Source organism: Pocillopora verrucosa, chromosome 14, assembly GCF_036669915.1.
Source record: "Pocillopora verrucosa isolate sample1 chromosome 14, ASM3666991v2, whole genome shotgun sequence".
In the NCBI taxonomy this organism is placed as follows: domain Eukaryota; kingdom Metazoa; phylum Cnidaria; class Anthozoa; order Scleractinia; family Pocilloporidae; genus Pocillopora; species Pocillopora verrucosa.
Window position 1 is genome coordinate 12,919,506 of NC_089325.1, and position 18,553 is coordinate 12,938,058.

The following is an 18,553-nucleotide window of genomic DNA, read 5'->3' on the forward strand; positions in this document are numbered from 1 at the left end:
CTTTTCAGTTTTTCAACGAACATGGCTTGTCATTGGACACATAATGCATTGATTCTTGCCAGCTTTTAGTTCAGATGGTTCGACGCTCAGTGCATAAATATAAGCTAAGTTGCTATAGCGATTGTTTTTTTTTTTATTGCTTTTTATGTCAAAATACACGTCATAAACTCTTTTAAGCCAAATATAAGCTCTTAATCTTCGCTCTTAAGTATTTCGGAAAGAAACCTCTTCATTACTCTCAAGACGGCGATAACTTGAACGCGAATATACGTCGTGCAGGCGGAGACACTTTTGACAACAAACAACTGATATTTAGGAAGAATTACTAAGCCCACCGAAATAACTGAGAAATATTTTTGAAATTGAATTTTTTACAAAAGAAAGTAAAATTAGGATGACAACGCACGGATCAAGACTAATTCATGAGACCAGAGGCAATTTTTTTCGTTAGATCAAAGTAACAAAGCGATTAAAATCGTTCTCAATTTTTAATGATAAATATAGCTGTGAGCTGAGCTTTTGTATTCAGTGCATTGTTAAATGCAGTTCGCACTTGAAATGTATTGTAGGCGGAGCGTATCGCTTGATCTTTCCGATCAATCTATGTTTTGTTTTATAGAAACAGGTGATTTGTCTACTATTAGCAAGGTTGCACTGAATTTCCTGTTGTATTGGTGTCTGTGTATATTGCCTAATATATAGATTTAGGCAAGCCTAAAAGCGGAGTTCGCATTTTTTTTCTCGCACGTCTCTTCAACAAAACTAAAGCCCCTACTATGGATAAAGTGCTTGATAATATTAATGGATTTTCATTCGCAACTTCTCCGTGTCCGTGTAGAGGACTGATTTTAAGATAGTGCCGGTGGTACAGTTGGCCGTGCATGCTAAAAGTAGCACCTTGTACGGTCGGTCGTACGGTCGTACGGTCGTATATCCAAATTTTTTCTGCTTGATGGGTTATTACTATTATGTATAATTATGGGGCTACGCTCTGCGAGCTCCGCCATAATTAAGCTTGTGCAGATTGGTATTTACGCTTGTGCCGCCCATCTGAATATCTTAAAAATCACACTAAAACTACTGCGAAGGTTGTTCTATTTATGTATTTATCACTTATCTTAAATTTTTCCCAATTTACGCCATGAAGCCTTTAAATGTGTAGATAACAGTAAGTGATCATTGCCTTTGCCACGTAATGCCAAGAATTTTGCGCTTATTGTATGCCTATCAAACTGAAAATTATAATTTTCTTCTTTTTAATTGAGAAAAAGTGACCTTTTTAAAGTTATTTGTAAGGTTATTAGGAGGAAGTTGATTTCGGCCACTTTTCAGTTGACGGGTTAATGAAGAGGAAATAAATGCCATTTTTGAAGACTGTTATTTCATAAGGAGTATTACTGTAAGGCATGAGAAAAAGAGCACTGCTGAAAGGTTTGACCAATTGAAAATAATAAAAAAAAAAATGGTCGATAACATGTCACGATCGGTGTGTGTTTTTCTTACTTTCATCTATTGATCACTCGCTCATCCAGTGTGGCCTGAAAATGTCGGCTGCGCACTGTGGAACACTGGGAGGGAGGGTTGTTCAGCGGTTAGCTTCTCCAACTTCAGCGCCTCAAAAAGCCTGGGTTAAAGCCTGATTCAAAATGGCGGCTCAGATACACGGATCGAGAAAATTCTACGATATTCCTAGAGAAGAGTTATCAAATTTGCGACATAGATCTCAACGAAAGAAGAAAGAAAACAACGAGAAACTTTTAAGATACATTGAAGAAAATTGTATTGGAAAAGATTTGACGTTTTCTGGACCATACGGGCGAAGAAATGGTGTGTATGTCGTTCGTACTAATTTGTAAATTTCTAATGTAACTTGGATTCGAGATTGCTCTATTAGTTCCTGAGACAAGATTTATTTTTTTTTATCATCTACAGTGACTTATTGTGACTACACAGCATCGGGAAGGTATGATATTGTGCACTAATGAGTATGCAGCACTAATCAGTATGCGCGCAAGAACACGCATCTGAAAACACTCAGATAATGATCATTTTCCATCTAGAAGGCATGGTATTACGCACAGTATATGTCATGCTGCATCATAAACCCAGAGCTCTCAATTTGTCTCGCTGCCAAGGAGTGAGATTTTTGACCGCATAGGCAGTGATTTTGACGGCGTCGACATCACCCATCTGGTGGCGGTGGTGGTGGGGGATATGGAGGCATACTCCTTCAGTCGCTTTGTACCCTGGTTTAAGTTGGTTCGTACCCAAACTACTTGTTGATTCGACCCACCCCAGTATTCATTTCTACAATAGTCCTCATGCGCGTGATGATTCTTACTTATGATAAGTTAGTAGAGTCAAGAGTAAAACACAAGCAGAATTCTGTTATTTACACTTGTGACCTTCTTAAAAAAAAACAATAAATGATTGCCTAGTTCAAGGTTCATTTGTAGTGTGTTATTTTAAATAGTAAAATTGCCGCACAGCCCTGTACTACATTATGCATTCAGTTCTTGGATAGAGAAAACAATGACCAGAACAATAATATTTGTCATTGGGAAAACAGATTTGTTTTACAATAGTATGGGGCTGTGTGGAAATTTTTCCTTTTAAATACTAACAACAGTCTCAAGATATTCTTTATCCTGTAATTTTCTTAACAATAACAGCTAGTGGAAATGTAAATTTTTTCTCCCTTTGTTAATAATTGATAATAATTTGTTTATTCTCATTTATTCATTATAAGAATATTATTCTTACTTTAGACATAGTTAACATGGAAAACATTTTTTGTTGGCTCAGATACAAAACAACTCAACTGACTGGGTACAAATCAACCAAGCTGAACACAAAATGACAGGGTAGGAAGGATCATGGTTAAGGAGCAACTGATGACCATTCTGTCCTGTTTTAGGTCCCTGACATTCATTGAGGATTATATCAGAGAGCAGGTCTTGCCCCATTATGGTAACACACACACAACGACCACTGTGACCTCATTACAAACAACTTTGTATCGTCATGAAGCAAGGTAAATGGCAATTTTGAATTGAGGAGTGATTTTCAGTTGAGTCTCTTGAAAGTGATTGAGGATTGCATTAGTTTTGTTTCACTTTCCTGTGTGATAATTTGTCAAGAATACTTGTGCTGTTCTCTCAACCCTCTGACCTCTGATAAGAGTGACAAGCATTTAAATTCTCCTTACAATAATGGAATCAATATCAGTATCTGGGCAACTGCCCACCTACCCCTCCCCTAACCCTTCAGTAGTCAATTGATAACAAGTTAGGGTTAATGTTGGGTTAGGGGAGGGGTAGGTAGGCAGTTGCCCAGATACTGATATTGACCCCAATATTGTCCCAAAATCAAAAGTTAAAGTCTCGGAAAATAAAGGAAACCATAACTAACAAGAGAAGCTCTTGATTTGTAAATAGAACAAGAGAGATGGTAAGTTTTTAGCTTGGTAAAGAAATAGAGAAGGATGTTTTCTGTCTTGTTGTGAGCGTGGGACAAAGAAACTCTTGATTGTTATACAAATTCTCCTTGTCAGTGCCTTAACCCTGTAACCCCCAGAAGTGATAAACATGTAACTTCTCCCTATAGTATCTACATATTATTCAGCAAACAGGTAATGAGAATACTCAAACTCATTAGATACAAGATATTACCTTGATTGAACACCAACTTCTCATAACTAATTTGCAAGGAAATGTGTAGCAGCTATAGGGGAGAATTAACAATCGAATCTTGGGAGTTAAAGGGTTAAGAAATGTCTAGAAAACAGTATGGGGAATGTGCATACTGATGTAAGGGTGTAAAGAGTTACAACTAAAACCAATTGCGACTTGGTTATCTTTTTGTTTTGTTGGTTTTGTTTGTCTTTTCCCTCAAATACTTTCATTTTTCTGTTGGATTTTGATTAAATTTCTTAAATTTGAATAATTTGAAATCTAGATTATTTAATTGTCACATTGTTATTATTTCATTGTTAGGGATATTATCAGGAATGCTGTGAATGCCAGTGAGAATGATTCTGTTGTGTTTGTTGGGAGTGGTGCAACAGCAGCTGTTCACAAGTTGATCCATGCTTTAGACTTCAAACAACCCCCAGTGAGTTGTTACTAAATGTGTTTAATTTCATCAAAGATTGGATGCTCTTATCTAACTTAGTGAATTTTTCTTGGACATAAGGCATAAGAGATTTTATGACATTTAAAGTAAAACCTGTCTTGTCAATAAGTTTTCGTTTCCACATTTAACCTCTTAACTCCCAAGATCTGATTGTTAATTCCCTCATCTAGCTGCTGCTCATTATTTTCCATGTTAATCAAAACTATTACAAAATTCTCAAACTTGATTGGTTATCACTAGCCTGGTTTGAGCACTAATAGTACAGTGTATGTGTCATGCTTATAATTGGACAGTGTAATAGGACAGTTGAAGAGACAGTTATCTGACATCATATATGTAAGTGGACAGAACACATCATGAGCACGCACTTTGGTCTTGCATTTCGCCAAATTAACTGTGGATTTTTTTATGAAAACGTACAACCCATGTCTAGTTTCTTTCTCAAATTTTGTCATAGTTTTGATTAATTGGAAACAGTACTTCGTGTTGTCCAATTCTGTCTGTAATCATACTCATGATTAACAAATTGGACTCCCACTTTGCAGTTGTCTGATTTTGTGAATCACTCATGATTACAGACCAAATTGGACTCCACTCGATCCTGTTACCATGATTATAAATTACTTAAGAGAATTTGGTGTTGAATCAAGATAGCAACTTGTACCAGCTAAGTTTCAGAATATGGTCATTACCTGTTTACTGGATAATTTAGAGATTTCTTAAGGAATGACTTCTTGGAACCTAAGGGTTAACTGAAAAAAAATGCTGTTAATGTGAAATAAGAGGCTGAAGGGGGAAACATTCTTCTCAAATATTTTTCTTTTTTCAGATAGTCTTTGTTGGACCATTTGAGCATCATTCAAATCTCCTTCCATGGAAAGAAGTAGGAGCTGAGGTGAGAAGGAGTGTCACAGAAATTCAAACTTTCACTTGTAACTAGGGAGATGTACAATAGACTGATAGTACAATAACTAGGCATTTAACTCCTAAGATCTGATTATTAATTCTCCCTTCTTGCTGTTACACATTTTCTTGTAAATCAGTTTTGAGAATTTTGCTGATAGATTGCAACAACTTCTTCCTGATAAGTTTAAGTACTGGTATCCTCATTACCTGTTTGCTTGATGATGTTTGTATGTTATAGGAAGAAGTTACTTGTTAATCACTTGTGTGAAAGAAAAGGTTAAGGATAGTTACCCAATCATGAGTACTCTGGACTCTGGTTCCAGTGGTTTGGGTTGAACCTTAAAGTTTAGAGAAGCTACAGTCTCTTCTCAGAAGAGCCCCTCTCCTGTTAGGTTTTAAAAACCTTATACACCTGTGGCAGTGTTGATAACTGCAAATTGTGTGTATACTTAAAGGAATAATTATTTTCCTAACAATAACTGTTTATTAAGTTTGTTGATACCTCTATTTTTGGTCAAGAAATTTGTAAATTCCTAAGGGCATGATTTCATAAAATCTGTTCAATATTTGATTGCAAGGTTGTGTGGATACATCAGAACTCAGAAGGCTTAGTTGATCTGTCAGACTTGGAATTCAAACTTAAGGTATGTGGTAACATAAGCTTAAAGAAAATGTAATTTAGCTATTTTTATTAGAAAGAATGTCTCTGGAAACTCAGTTTTTATGACTGATGGATGATTGTGTTTTGACATTTTTTTTTATGGTTTTACCTTTTTCTGAAACTAGAATTAAGTAGCTCCAAGGGAAACGCTGAATAATGTTTTCTCTGCTTAGTTGTTTGGTTGGATATATATCTTTTAAATTTGTTTCAAGGCAGTATAAATTAGAACTACCTAACTTCATTTTAACTTGTAGATTGTATTCCAAATTTTTTTTTTGTAAACATGTGTTTTTATGTCATTGCCAAATCAATCTTTTTTGTCTTTCTGTTTAGGTTCACTCTTCCAAAAGCAGGCAGTTGATTGGTTGTTTCTCAGCAGCCTCTAATGTGACAGGAATTCTAACAGACACTAATGCTGTAACTGCCTCTCTGCACAGACATGGTGCACTGGCCTTTTGGGATTATGCTACAGCAGGTAATTACTTATGAAAGATGTTGTGTGCAGTTAATCAGTGACTGCTCACAAATGCCTCATGAATCTTGCAGCCTAAAACATCCTGGCTGAGCTGACTAGTCTTTTGGCATCTGATATACAACATTTACATTCCATATGCATGCTGGTGACAAATTCCATTCAGTTGGTCACAATGCCCATCATTACTACAGACACTGATGCATGATCAGACTTAAAATGATTGACAACCACATTTCAAGACAGGTGTTTCTTTATCTTGTCACAAACATGGGACAAAGAAAAAATTATTGCATTCCCATGAGGAATCCAATTGCAGACCTTGGGATTCTGCCCTCCAATGCTCACTACTGAGTCATAGAACCTCTTTGGTGAGTTAAAGCAGCTGCAGACCATTTCAGGTGGAATGAATTCAGGTGGCATGAATCCAGTATATTAATAGGATCAATACTGTTCAAAGGCTAGAATTTACCATCACTTTTTTTACAAGCTTATTTTGTATTTTGTGTTTTGCTTTACAGGTCCCTATGCTGAAATCAACATGAATCCTTTGGTAACCAGGTAATGCAAGAGCGAATTTGTTTCTATGTACTGTTTTATGTCCCTTTTGAGTCACCAGTCTTTTGGCCAATGATCAATCACATAAGCAGATTAGCCTTAAGTGATAAATGCTGGTAGGAGATTTGTGGTAGCAGATAAAAAATTAATTTTTTTCTTTCAATCTTATGGTGACATTCATTGGTTTGTACTAAACTTTACAATTTGAGAATTGCAATGGTACCTGAATGAACTATTTATTTTCTGAAGCTATCAGCTATGCTAGTAAAAAGTCAGTAATCATCATTTATTTGTACCAACTCAGCAGTTGGCTAGGATAATCAATTTTTAACTGAAAAAGGTTATGTTCTACTATCTGCCCTCAAGCATTCTTAAACCATGCTTCATATAATTTCCTGTCCAACAACTTTTATTTCATGTAGTGATGACCAAGGACTTGTCTACAAGGATGCAATTTTCATTTCAGTGCACAAATTTGTGGGTGGTGTAGAGAGTCCAGGTGAGGATTGATTTGGCTTAACCCTTAAACTCCCAGAAACGATTAACAAGTAACTTCTCCTTAAAACATCCATTCACTATCTAGCAAACAGGTAATGAGAATATTCAAATGCATCAGGTAGAAGTTGTTTTCTTGATCTAACACCAAATTCTCATAACTAATTCACAAAGAAATGTGCAGCAGCTAGAGGGGATAATTATCAATCAGATCTTGGGAGTTAAAGGGCTAAATTTGTAAACTGAAACATCATTACAAGGAATATGACAGATTTTTAAACCAGTATGTCAACAGTCTACAAGTTATGTGCAGTTTCTCCACAGGCAGACCACACGTGTTTATGGTCAATAATTGTTGTCAGTAGATGAACAGAATCTAGGAGGGTTGTGAATAAAGCTCTGAAAATTGCATAATTATCCTTCTTACAACTTGGTCTGAATATCTCAATGAAGCTACATGAAATGTTAATTGATGCATCTGTGGAATTTTTTTCACCTTCATGGGCTATTTAAAGCATCTACTACTAGCAAAACTACTTTTGACTGAAAAAAAAGTAATTTTGTGACAAAAAAATTCCATAGTCTCATGCCAACAGTTATTAATCACAAACCCATAGTGTGATCTGTCTGTAGTTTCTCACCTGATTTCTTGTGCTTATTATTCACAGGTATCCTTGTGGCAAAAAAGAATTTGTTTGTGAATCCTGTCCCGTCAGGTTGTGGAGGTGGCTCTGTGTTTTTTGTAAGTGCAAAAAGTTTCTAGTAAAAATCAGTGTCTGGGCAACTGTGTCCCTACCCCTCCCCTAACCCATCTTTAACTCTAACTTGTTATTAGTTGACTTTTGTTGCATTAGGGGAGGGGTAGGTGGGTTAGTTGCTCAGATACTGGCACTGATCCCAAATTTTATCCGGTTCGAGAAAAAAATTGATCCTTAATAAAGCTGACGTGTGGTTAAAAAGCAGAAAAGAACCATTCTTTGCATATTCTGAAAATGCTAGCTAATTTTGTCCCCCCTAAAAATGATTCTAATTAAAAATAATTAACATGAATCACGCTTTATATTGAGGATAGAAACCTCACTAAACTTTTCATCGCTCACAACATATGGCCTCTGGTAGGTCAGTCAACCGTGTCTATCAGGGATTCGAACTCTGTCAAAGCTTGAATTCTTTCCAAGCGTGAAATACGATTACACAATATGTGGGAGGATCATTTGTTTACAAGGTCAAAATATTATGTAATTAATTTGTTTATGACGTTTTTCCCCCACTAAACTAGTATGTTGTTGTCTCTTCGAAGTTTGTGGTGGTTGTTGTTTTTTTTAATTTGCATCAGAATTATGAACAATTCAACGTATAGCGACCAAGCGTTTTTACCGCTTGTATTGTATGTTTAGGTTACAGAGAACAGCCACAGATACCTGAAAGAGATTGAGACGAGAGAAGAAGCTGGCACTCCAGCCATTGTAGGTTCCGTGCGAGCCGGTCTTGCCTTTCAACTGAAACAGGTACAAAAGTGCCAATTAGATGCTAACGAAGTACTCCTTTAAGTCGACAATCCCTTCTACAAATGCTGTAATCTAATGCCGCTCACCATAAGTCGCATATGGTCGGCCAGGCCTGTTCATTCAAAGCGAGATAAATTGACTCTCAAAGGTAGATGACTATCTCGACTCAAAACTCAGTCCTAGATTCTCGAAAGTGTTGAGAATCGAGAGTGGAGTTTCGAGTTTCGATTTTCAAGTTCCGCTTATCTAGTATCTAGTTTCGAAACACTCAAGTAATTATTCGAGAGCACGATTTAGTCCTCGAAAGTGAAATAATTACTCGAGAGCACGATTTAATCTTCGAAAGTGAAATAATGGCGATGGGCAATCATGAACAGTTGCCGACTGTCAGGTCCGTGTGTAAAAGAAACCATGAGTGGGATCACTGTATTTCACCATACGGATCAAGCCTAAGCCGTAAATTAAGTTTTTTATTATTTCCTCTCTCACATCTCTTTTTTTTAACTCACCTTTCCATGCACACGCACACGCATCACGTACCACGCATCACGCACCACGCATCACGCATTGTAAGTGCACTAAACTATGACAGTCTGATTATTTATACTTGAATAATATATAGATTTAGGAAAGCCTAAAAGCGGAGCTCGCATTTTTTTTCCCCGCACGTCTCTTCAACAAAACTAAAGCCCCTACTATGGATAAAGTGCGTGATAATATTAATGGATTTTCATTCGCAACTTCTCTGTGTCCGTGTAGAGGACTGATTATAAGATAGTGCCTGAGGTACAGTTGACTGCGCATGCTAAAAGTAGCACCTTGTACGGTCGGTCGTACAGTCGTACGGTCGTACATCCAGATTTTTTTCGGCTTGATGGGTTACTACTATTTTGTATTATTATGGGGCTACGCTCTGCGAGCTCTGCTATCAGTTCCATCTTTCTTGTCCAATGAAAATCTGTTCTGAAATTTGCTCTTGCATTTGGTTTTCAAGATCTATTTACAAACTAGTCAATTGTTTCTACATTCTTTAAACACTAACTGGTTCACGTTTGACTGTCTCATGTCTCCGTTAGGACATCGGTTCAGAGAGCATTATGGGCATCGAGGAAGATTTATGCAGGTTCGTCATTCAGTATTGAAGTAGCTACAGAAGAATTATTTAATTAAAATAAATGTCAAAATTTGCACTCATTACTAGGAAATACAAAAAGCTCTGAATCCCAACTTTTCTCTCTCTCAGAGAAAAGTACATGTAAAATATTTTAGAAATTTAAAAAGGAATGAAGCTTATTTATGCTTTTACCCGAATAGGAGAGCACTGGCCATCTGGAGTAACAACAGAAATATTGTTCTTCTGGGGAACACATCAGTCCCTCGACTTCCCATTTTCTCATTCCTCATCAAGGATCCATATTCTGGAGTGTTCTTACATCACAACTACGTGTGTGCCCTACTCAATGACGTGTTTGGAATACAGGCCCGTGGAGGCTGTGCTTGTGCGGGCCCTTATGCACAGGTGCCCGCTGTTTTTTAACTTGAAATAAATTATGACGACCAACAGTGAGCTTCGCTTTTCTACATATTTGCTCTGAAAGATGCCACATTTTGCCTTTGCTAAAACTAATGACAGTAACTCAAAAGTGAGCTTTTCTCTAAATGATTCTTGTCTCGAAAGTAGGTAAGTTAAGTCAGTGCTCAAATGGCCCGTCCAGCCCGAGCTTATACCAGTTTCCATAGCATGAAACACCGGACATCGGACAGGACCGGGTAGGAATCTTTAGCACTATTACTTCTCTCTCTTGGGATGCTTGTCTATGGTAAGGTTACCCTCCAGCCAATTCATCAGGTTTCTCGTGATTCTTATCTAATAGACTCACGACTTGAACTTCGAGTAATGGGGTTAGCCCATAAAAAAATTAATTTAATGCTCATGTGTTGATCTTTTTTAAAGAATCTTTTAGGTATAGATGAGAAACTTGCAAAAGAGATTGAAGACCTTCTTTTGGAAGACAGGTGTGCTGTTGTATTAATATGATCCTTAACTCAGTACTAATACCAGTTGAAAACATATGGGAAGTTGGCAGGGTTCGACTCACTTATTTTCAAAAGCACTGTATTTTCGAAACTATTATGTGTCCAAAATGATTAACTATAACAATGATAATAGTAATCGAAATATTTATCCAGGATAACCCTTCAATACAAAGTACCATTACCTACGGGGTCCCGCTGATTAATAATTCAAACTAAGAAATAAAAAATTATTGAAATATGTATAAGATAGTACCTACTAAAACAAAAATACACCAAGTTAAAAACTGTTAAACCTACAATAGGAATTACGTGTAATAATCGTCCAGGGTTTTTCTAAAGAAAACTCTAGAATTAACGTTCCTTAAACTTAAAGGCAGTGAAATAAAAATCGAGGCACCCAAAAAATAAAAATTGCGGCGGGCAGAATCCATTTTTTTCTGTCACTCTTTTTTCTTCGTCAATAGTCGTTTGGACAGAGTTCACCTTCGAAGATACCACGAATACTCCGAACGTGAAATTTTAAGGTTAGTTTTTATTCCCTGTTTGTTTTTCTTTTGTAATAGAAACTACGAGCTTTAAACGTCACTGTTTATCAGTATTACGCGTCATGCTTGAAATGGCCCATGTGATAGGGCAGTTTACCAGTCATGCCCGTGGAACTGAACTATGTTATGGAGTTGTCAGGCGTTCACGTGAAATTAAAGGTTACTCAAACGTCGCTTTGAAATTTTTGAACCAAATGAAATTATCCATCATGTTCTCTTGGATCAACAAAGGAGCAACGAGACAATGGAAACTTCAATACAACTTGACATATAACCTCACCACCTTATGAATTTTTTCTCACTTTTTTTAGGCCAGGTTTTGTTCGTCTCAATTTGCCGTATTTTATGTCGCACGATGCCGTTGAATTTGTTCTCAAAGCGGTGGAGATGGTGGCCGAACACGGCTGGACGCTTCTTCCGCAGGTAACGGGCCTCATCAGTTATAACAGTTTTTATTAGTGCGTGTCGGAAAGCCAAAACCAAATTGATTACAACGGCCGAACACAACAAAGGTTTTAACCATCGACAGCCAATGAGTGCCCGGAGTAAAAACGGGCAAATTACTTGAAGCGCGGGAAAATGCAAGTGACAAGTGTGCGAATGGTTTAAGTTTTGCATCTGATTGGTCGAGAGGGTGGCGTGAGTTTGAAAACCATGCGTGACTTGGTAATCCCCGTTTACCCGCGCTTTAGACAATTCACCTGTTTTTGTATCTCTTTCAAAGTTCCCTTAATTACATTTCGTGCTCGCCCAATCAGAAATAACATTCTTGTTATACGTAGTGATGTGTTGTATTAAAGTAAAGCGCTTGTCTGTCTCTCTCCTATGCTTAGTATATGTTCAACCCTGAGACGGGAGAATGGAAACACAGGAAACATCAGGTGACTCCCTTATGAAGATATTTGTTTGTTTTTTTTGTTTGCTTGCTCACTTGTAGCTTTTTGCTCTGACGTAGGATGAAAGGTGAGAAATCCCACCTTGTTAGTTTGTTTCCTTTTTTTAAAGGTATCTCTCAAAGGGAGGACTGATAATTTGGCTTAATATTTTTAACTATTTTATTGGTCTACGTACGGTTGATATGCACATGTCACATCGCGCGTAACACGTGCATACATTTCTTGTGCATGCGTGTTAGTGTGGTCTTATTGGTTAAGTTATAGATCTGTAACAGCTTAGCCAATGGATAACAGGGTTCATGAGACCTCCCCTTCCCTGCGTCAAAAAAGTGCTTTCCGACCCTCCCCCTGTATAATACTAGTGCGGTGCACGTGCAAGACCTGCTGTGTACCTGATGGTTCGTTGTGATTTCCACTGTGAATATAATGGTAGTACTGTAGTTCACCTGTTAACAGTGCTCTTCAAAAATATTACAGGTGTTCCGCGACCGGAAGTGGCTTGGGTCAATCTCTTATTCAGAAGGTCACATGACTTACCCATCTTCCTCGCTGATCGGGAAAGAGCCTCCATGTTCTTATTCGGTAATACTAAAGAGCTTTTAGTTAGCAATACGTGTGTTCGTTTCTCCTTGTTGCCAATTTTCTCAGTAAGTCACTTGAATGATGCGCACGTATTCTGTTTTGCGGTTGATTTTCCACATTTTGGCCAATTTGACTTACATTATTGACAAAACTAAGTTAACAGAACCCATTTCGACTGTAAACTGTCTATAGCGCGGGGAGACCTTGTAACTAAGTCGCGGTGGGTTTTATTAGCATTGCATCTGATTGGCGTAGGGAATAACACCAGTTTTCTTAGGGCAGACTAAAGCAAAATCAATGCAATCATGTATCGTTGTATATTCTTAATTGAAATTGACCAAGGACTTCAGGAGCGATCCATTACAGCAGCTAGGCAAATTCCAGAATCGATATCGTAACCGGGAAAGATGATTGTTCATGTGGTTTGTTCTAATACGTGAACGTGTACTTTCTCTACTCCTGTGTAGGAATGTCTCTCGCAAGCTGAAGAAATATTCCGTAAAGCAACCACGGACAGGGTACTGTCAATAAATTGTTTCCTTTTTAGTTTACTCTTCATTGTGACATCATTGTGAACGAAGATTAACACAACCTTTTGTTGAAGAAACATTTTAATTTCAGTTTTCGATGCAGTGGCCAAACCAGTCCAGTAGGTGAAGCTGTAATCGCGTTTTTCATACCTGAACCCTTTCACTCCTGAGATCTCATTAGTAATTCTCCACACTGTCTTCCATAAAATTCTTATGATTCGGAGAACTTGGTTATGGATCAACTCATTAACTTCCAAATTTTCATGTTTCTTTAATCCCATCACTCGTCTGTTTAATATTATAGGGATGAAATCTGTCTTAGTCACTCATGGGAGTTCAAGGGTTAAAGAAAATTGACCTTTTAACTCATAAGGCCTCAATAGTAATTCTCCTTACTGTCTGCCAGGTCATCTGTATGATTTCAGCTTTGAGAATGTGGTGTCGAATCAAACTGTATCTTTTGTTCCAATTTTTTCTTTTTCTCATCACCTTTCTGCTTGAAAGTGTATTTACACAGTAAGTAGAAAATATTCATTGATCATTTTCTTTTCAGCTTATTAATAGTGTTGGCGATCAGACATTACTGTTCGGTGAAGAAGGTGAAAGATACCGCTGGTTTCTACTCCCCAGTGAAGCGGCGCAGCTGTTGGGTGGGAAAGCTCCCGCCCATTTTCCAATGACGCCACCATTTTCTCCGCCACAGTGGAATAATAGTGCTGATGTCCGTGAAGGAGCTGATTCCTGTGGTGCCAAGTGCTTAGAGTCTTGTAATGGGACTTGTGTGAGCCCCATGGAAAACTGTACCTTGGAGTCACCTGAGAGTCACGTATTCCGCGAAGAAAATAGCAATGATATTAAAGATGCTGAAGACTGTAGAACTGTTATGGGTCAAGTTAACGGTGCCAAAATGGACGATTTATCATCAAATATGAGTGATAACTACGATAACATGGCAGATAAGGATATTTCCACCCTGCTATGTATGGATGAAATTTTAGATTCAGCAGTAAGTTTACGCGTTAATTCTGGCCAAGCTGACAAATGTTATTCGACGAAATTTGAGGCTGACAGTGTAGATACAAAACATGGAGGTAACACAGTATTGGAAGAGAGAACTCATGGAGTAAAATCCTTTGAGAATGATGCCATTCCCATTTCCAAAAAGGAAGAATCACCCGAAAGTAGTATATCAAATAACTCTAATAGACTCCACAAGAAACCGGCCGAGTCTCTTGTTGACAGCGAGGAAACGAAAACAATATTTGCCGACGCCGGTCTTAATTCAGTAGCAAAGTCTTCGTCTGAAAGTAAGTTAATTTCCGGAAATGAGGACGCCTCGGCGAGTTTTAAAACAGTTTGCCAAAGAAAACCGAGAAAGAACAAACAAAAAGAAGTTGTGACTGGAAAACCGCAGTTCCATCATCCGCCAAAGAGCATTTTTAAGCCGACTTTAGAGGTGAGAAATTGTTCAAATGTAGCAAGCCGAAGGTTGGAAAATTATCCTTTGGAAGGCTTTTGAATTTCTGTTGTTTACACTTTCTCCACTTTAGCACTTAGCAATCGAATGTTACTGAGGAGGAGCGGGGCACATCCAGTATAACTAATGTTGCACCCCTGACTACTATGAGTACTTAAACAACGATAAAAGATATCAGTAGTTTTTCTCTGACCTTCTGTTCTGAGCAACATATTTTCAAAACTCGAAGTGAATTATCTGTTGAATTCTTTAGATGTTAGTGTACTTCTTTGTTCCGTTAACCCTTTACACCCTAACATCAGTATGAAAATTCTCCCTTCTGTTCTCTATACATTTCCTGAGGTGCTGATAAGGAGAATTTGCTTAACAATCACGAACTTCTTTGGTTGGTGATCATTTCCTCCATTCTCATGACCAAAATGTGTGATTCAGGGGTGATTTTGTAAAGAGAAATTAGATGCTGGTCACTCCTAGGGGTCCAAGAGTTCATGAAGTTTTGCTTTTTCAGGCCCTAGAAGAGTACGACATGATTCGTGATGGAGACCGGGTGATGGTGTGTCTGTCAGGAGGCAAAGACTCGCTCTCTTTACTGCACACGTTACGCCAATATCAGTTCTACAGCAGATCTAAGGTTTGCTCTCACATAGTTCTATCATGTTTGAATATCTTTACCGTATTTCCTCGAATAAGCGCCCGGCCGCTTATTTAAAATTTTGACTGAAAAGAGGGGCGCTAATTGGCGAGCGTAAATCGGTGGGACTGTCTTTGGGAAGGAGTAATAAATACTTTCTATAGTTCCCCACGTATTTCATTCGCTCGTGACGCTCTTTCGCTTGTGACGTTCTTTCACTCGTCCCCACAGACTGAGGGCTTAAATCAGGTTATAACAGCTTGGGTTTCTCAAATGTGACTTTCATTATCTCTACTGTATATTCAGAACTTCTAAAAATGAAGCCGAGATTCGTTGTTTATTAACGTGTGATTTTATGTCATTTTTAGGGCATTAATTTCGAGCTTGGAGCTGCAACCGTAGATCCTCAGTCACCTGGGTATGATCCAAAACCTTTGGTTCAGTATTTAGCAGCTCTTGGTGTTCCTTACTTCTTTGAAGAGCAAGGTAAGTGACGGGGCTATGTGTATTATTTCTCTAGCAAAATTTATGTGTTGCAAAACAACAAAATAATGATTATGAAAGCGATCTTATATTCACTGCTGCTTAAGTAGTGCTCTGCGTAAATGGTGTTCATTACTGCGAAGATCGCTTTCATAATCATTTCTTGAACCGCAGTTCACATATATGATTTTTGTGTATTGAAAAACCATTGATGCATCACTTCACGGGTTTATTACGAACCAACACAATGACCAGCTCCCAATTGGCTTGTTAGCTCAGTTGGTAGAGCACTGCACCGGTATCGCATGCAGAGGTCCTGGATTTAAATCCCGTACTTTCACCACTGCTTAACTAGTTTTCATTACTGCGAAGATCGCTTTCATAATCATTTTTAATCTGCAGTTCAGTCATCGAAACTACAAAATACATGCATTAGATAAGAGTGAGTGTCTAGAAATGTTTTTTTTTTCCATCAGGTATTATTCAACAGGCCGCCCAGCTTACCGTTTGTGAATCCATCTGTAGTTTCTGTTCACGAATGAAGCGCGGCAGGTTGTACGCATGTGCAAGACGTGGAGGTTACAACGTGTTAGCCATGGGTCAACATCTGGATGACTTGGCCGAGAGGTTTGTGGCCAGTTTGGGGTGGGGGGGGGAGGTGGGGGAGGGGATGACATAACGATGGAACGATAGGGCGGGCAAGGTGAAGAAGAATCACTGTTTGTAACTATTGACACTTCTGAGTCAGAGTTTTAGATTCGTCCGTTGTTTGCATTCTGGTTCAATCTTCGTCATCCTTGAGTCTCTCTGTTTTTCTATTGCTCATTCTTTGTCTTTTCATCCTACAAAAATTATATTTTGTCGTCTGGTTTTTTTCATTTGAGGATTTGACTGAACGGCGTTATGAAAGATATCTTAGTGAGGGTGACGTAGCTCCGTAAGAGAAGATGTAAAGTCAATTTCGCTCCCAGGCTCTTCAACCAGCCTGGGAATAGGAGAGATCCTGAGAGCGAGTTTGAGTGGGCATTTACAAATTTGTTTCAGGCTTTAGGGAATAACGGTGTAAATCACACAAGAAAGCGCTGTCGTGTAGATGGAGGCAAAAGCTGTTAAAGACTCAGATTCTTTTGTGGAAGTCTCTAGTTAATTCTGGTATAGTAGCCTTTACTTACACGTTTTTGGTTTAATTGCAGCTTTTTGATGTCAGCATTTCACAACGGTCTCTTACGGACAATGAAGGCAAACTACACAGTCCTGTAAGTTTTTTTTATTATATTGGATACAATAAAGAGTGTCTATTTTGGGTTGGAGCTAAAATCGTCTTCGTTCGTAGCGAATTCTCTCTTCAGGTATAGGTAAGCATTTGTTTCCATCTCAATGGTCACTCAAGTGCGTACTTTTGTTACATTTTTTAACTCGTATTACGTAAGAAAAACCCCAACTATGCATCGCTTTCATTTGAACAATTTCTTTCTTTTCAGGGAAGGCGATTTAAGAGTTATTAGACCTCTTGTACATGTTCGTGAGAAGGACCTTCGAAATTTTGCTGAAAAGGTGAGCGAACATGTTCTAAAATTCGCTTTCAGTGGTATTACTAAGGAAGGTCCTTTCTACCAACGCCTTTATCTGACCGAAACGGTGTGCTGTAACAATTTGCCTCTTTTTGCCCGATGATTGGTCAAGAAAACTCACGCCAATCTTTTAACCACTGAGATAGAAAACCGACAAAACTCGCGCTTTGGTTGTTCGCGTTTTCCCGCGCTTCAGGAAGCTTTGAGTTGTTATTGGCCCTTCGATATGATTGGATGTTGTGATTACTTCGATTTTGGCTTTGCGACACTCAATCGAAACATACACAAGGTTTTTATATATTTATATATTACTTAAGTTTCTAATTGAGAAAACAACTTTTCTTTACTTCATGTTTTTCCATTACAGGTAAAATTACCAGTGATTGCGGAGAACTGTCCTGCTTGTTTCGAATCACCAAAGGTATGGACATGTTCCTTTTCTTTCCATTCTTTTGTTTGAGTTTGTGATTCAACCTCTCGGTTTGTTGTTTTACACAGGAGCGCCATAGAACAAAGCAGTTACTGGCTGCTCAGGAAATATTATTCCCAGGTCTCTATCACAGCCTGCTCACGGCCATGAAGCCATTAATGGCTCGCTATCGAGTGGGCCAGGAGTCTAGCAAAATGAAAGAGGGAAACTATGAGGACTTTCTATGACACGAGAAAATGGGACCTGTGCAGCGAGAGATTCTTTACCGTAGAAGTTGTTCATCTGATTGACTGAGAGGATGACGTGCGTTTTACTTGACCAATCACCGAGCGTTCTAAAATAAAAATAACGCCTCCAGGGATTAACTTCGATACTGAATTGAGTATTTACCCAATTTTTTTTTTAAAAAGTCCAAATCACAATTAAGACTCCTAAGACAGGTGGAATGTTTCAGTTATTTTGTTTAAATGTCGCAAATAAATAAAGCATCACAAACATTGCTCAAAATCAAAATGAAATACTGGTTGTCTGAGTTCCTCGCCTTAGTTAAAATAAAATGGAGCGGAAAGCAGAGATGTGCCTAGAAAAAGCTTGTAATTTTTTTTGATTCAATTCCTCAAAAAACTGGCCATTGTTA

The 18,553-nt window shown here is 38.1% G+C and overlaps 1 protein-coding gene across 1 annotated transcript; it reads left to right on the top strand.

Annotated features, from left to right (window-relative positions):
- Window positions 1-1,612: 1,612 nt before the first annotated feature.
- Window positions 1,613-18,434, top strand: LOC131784272 (uncharacterized). The gene is made up of 27 exons (XM_059101070.2): window positions 1,613-1,827; window positions 1,933-1,963; window positions 2,918-3,034; window positions 3,996-4,113; window positions 4,964-5,029; window positions 5,619-5,684; window positions 6,035-6,176; window positions 6,695-6,734; window positions 7,154-7,230; window positions 7,895-7,968; window positions 8,624-8,734; window positions 9,811-9,857; window positions 10,049-10,253; window positions 10,689-10,750; window positions 11,236-11,295; window positions 11,628-11,739; window positions 12,150-12,197; window positions 12,690-12,794; window positions 13,262-13,312; window positions 13,878-14,780; window positions 15,310-15,432; window positions 15,801-15,918; window positions 16,392-16,542; window positions 17,109-17,171; window positions 17,397-17,469; window positions 17,854-17,907; window positions 17,985-18,434. Exons 1-27 carry the CDS (start codon window positions 1,647-1,649, stop codon window positions 18,141-18,143), a joined length of 3,357 nt encoding a protein of 1,118 aa, XP_058957053.2. The 5' UTR covers window positions 1,613-1,646; the 3' UTR covers window positions 18,144-18,434.
- The last annotated feature ends 119 nt before the right edge of the window (window positions 18,435-18,553 follow it).